The sequence below is a fragment of the Oxyura jamaicensis genome, unplaced genomic scaffold (genome assembly GCF_011077185.1).
Source record: "Oxyura jamaicensis isolate SHBP4307 breed ruddy duck unplaced genomic scaffold, BPBGC_Ojam_1.0 oxyUn_random_OJ60516, whole genome shotgun sequence".
NCBI classification, from domain to species: Eukaryota; Metazoa; Chordata; class Aves; order Anseriformes; family Anatidae; genus Oxyura; species Oxyura jamaicensis.
In genome coordinates this window covers 4,585-6,953 of record NW_023306777.1, presented here as the reverse complement: position 1 = coordinate 6,953, position 2,369 = coordinate 4,585, and the positions used below count along the sequence as shown (strand labels likewise).

Genomic DNA, 2,369 nt, shown 5'->3' with positions numbered 1-2,369 from the left:
GCGGGGTTTGGGAAGGGCTGTCCAAAATACAAATTCAGGTCTAAAACTCCTTTCTGCAGCCGACTGTCTTAGAATTGGGTGCCGAGGGATGTCACCTGGGAGATCCTGAATGTGAGGTCTGGACCCTGCAACCCCCCTTTTCCTAGATACGGCAGAATTAGAGCACAACCAACACTTTGAGAGTCTATGGACAGAGGCCCTACTTATATTGGCATACTCAGGCAGCAGAAAGCATAACTCCAGGCAGGGAACTGCAGCAAGGTCTTGACAAGAAATACAAAGGATGGGCAAGATATTGGGGACTATCTATGAGAAATGGCTTTGGTTTTGTGCAGAGAAATCTGTCCTAACTTTTCCTTGTCTTTTCCTCTTGGGACAGTTGTCAGGGCCCACAGGCAGAAAATGTCCAACAGCAGTTTCCCCAATGAGTTCCTCCTCCTGGCATTCGCAGACACACACGAGCAGCAACTTTTGCACTTCGGGCTCTTCCTGGGCATCTACCTGGCTGCCCTCCTGGGCAATGGTTTCATCATCACGGCCATAGCCTGTGACCACCACCTTCACACCCCCATGTACTTCTTCCTCCTCAACCTCTCCCTCTTTGACTTGGGCTCCATTTCCACCACTCTCCCCAAAGCAATTGCCAACTCCTTGTGGGAAACCAGGACCATCTCCTATTTGGGATGTGCAGCCCAGGTCTTTCTGCTAGTTTTTTTGATTTCAGGAGAGTATTTTCTTCTCACCGTCATGGCCTATGACCGCTATGTTGCCATCCACAAACCACTGCACTACAGGGCACTCATAGGTGGTAGAACTTGTGTCAAAATGGCAGCAGCTGCCTGGGGCAGTGGCTTTCTCAATGCCATGGTACACACTGCCAATATATTTTCACTCGCACTCTGTCATGGCAATTCTGTGGACCAGTTCTTCTGTGAAATTCCCCAGATCCTCAAGCTTTTCTGCACAGATGCCTACCTCAGAGAGGCTAGGCTTATTGTGGTTACAGCATGCTTACTCTTTGCGTGCTTTGTTTTTCTTGTACTGTCCTATGTGCAGATCTTCAGGGCTGTGCTAAGGATGCCCTCGGAACAGGGACGGCACAAAGCCTTTTCCACATGCCTTCCTCACCTGGCCGTGGTCTCCCTGTTTCTCAGCACTGTCATGTTTGCATACCTGAAGCCCCCCTCCATCTCTTTCCCATCCTTGGATCTGGTGATGACAGTTCTGTACTCCGTGGTATCTCCAGCAGTGAACCCCCTCATTTACAGCATGAGGAACCAGGAGCTCAAAGGGGCACTGAAGAAACTGATCCTACTGGTGGTAGTTATGAAGAAATAAAGTGCATGTCTCTCTCCACAAATGATCTCTGATTGATCTCAGACAAATGTTGTGCTTTGGGGCATTCTGTCATTGGTAACCATGGTTGTACACAAGTGCTTGCATTCATTCCACTTCAGCAGGTACAGCCAGACTGACTCAGAGACCTTTTGTAAATGTGCCTGTTTTCACATGGAAGGTGGCCTCCTGTGTTTCTTCTCTTCATTATAAAAGGATGTCTTCAGTGCAGAGGTCTAGGGTCAACACCAAGCTTTTTCTCTGTCTCCCACACTTGTCCATAGATGGCCTGTTTGTCAGTAGCTCATTCTTTCCTCCCTGAAAGGTACCCTCCAGCTGGTTCTCATCATCAGATCAGGTGCTGGCAGTTCTGTACTCCATGATGTCTCTGACACTGAACTCCCACATCTAATGTCTGAGGAACCATGAGTTCCAGGAGAGGAGGGAGCACTGAGAAATTTACCACAAGGAACCTGGCACCATCAGCAAGAACCTGCTTCCCTTCTCTGCATGGTTAGCAGAGTTCGTCTTTTCCTGTTGATATTGGTACCAATTGATTATTCCTATTGGTACCAATTGATTATTCCTTCCTTTGCAAGATCTGGCCTCCCTACTACCATCTCTAGAACAAAAGGAGCATCCTGATTGTACTGCCCATGTTTCCTGGGGCAGTGAAGAAATCAGGCAAGGGAGGCACGAGACCGCCATGGCTGAGTCAGGACCTCTTAATAAAACTAAAGCACAGAAATGAAAGGCAAAGACAGTGGACGCAGGGAAACACAACCTGGGAAGATTATAGGGGTGTTTTGAGGGCTTTAAACTAGGTAAGAAGGGGGCAGGGATGAAACAAAGCCTGTTGGAGGTGTGCCAGGGGGAACAGTGGCAAGGCTGGGGGAGAAGGCTAAGGCCCAGCTGAAGTGCATCTACACTAATGCATGCAGCATGGGCAACAAGCAGGAGGAGCTGGAAGTCAAGGCACAGCTAGAGAGAAACTTGGCAAGGGATTCAAAGAATAACAAGAAGGGTTTCTGCAG

The 2,369-nt window shown here is 48.7% G+C and overlaps 1 protein-coding gene across 1 annotated transcript; it reads left to right on the top strand.

The window, feature by feature from the left end:
• The first annotated feature begins 402 nt into the window (after positions 1 to 402).
• Positions 403 to 1,338, top strand: LOC118158888 (olfactory receptor 14A16-like). The gene has a single exon (XM_035313565.1). The coding sequence runs from the start codon at positions 403 to 405 to the stop codon at positions 1,336 to 1,338; it is 936 nt and encodes a 311-aa protein (XP_035169456.1).
• The last annotated feature ends 1,031 nt before the right edge of the window (positions 1,339 to 2,369 follow it).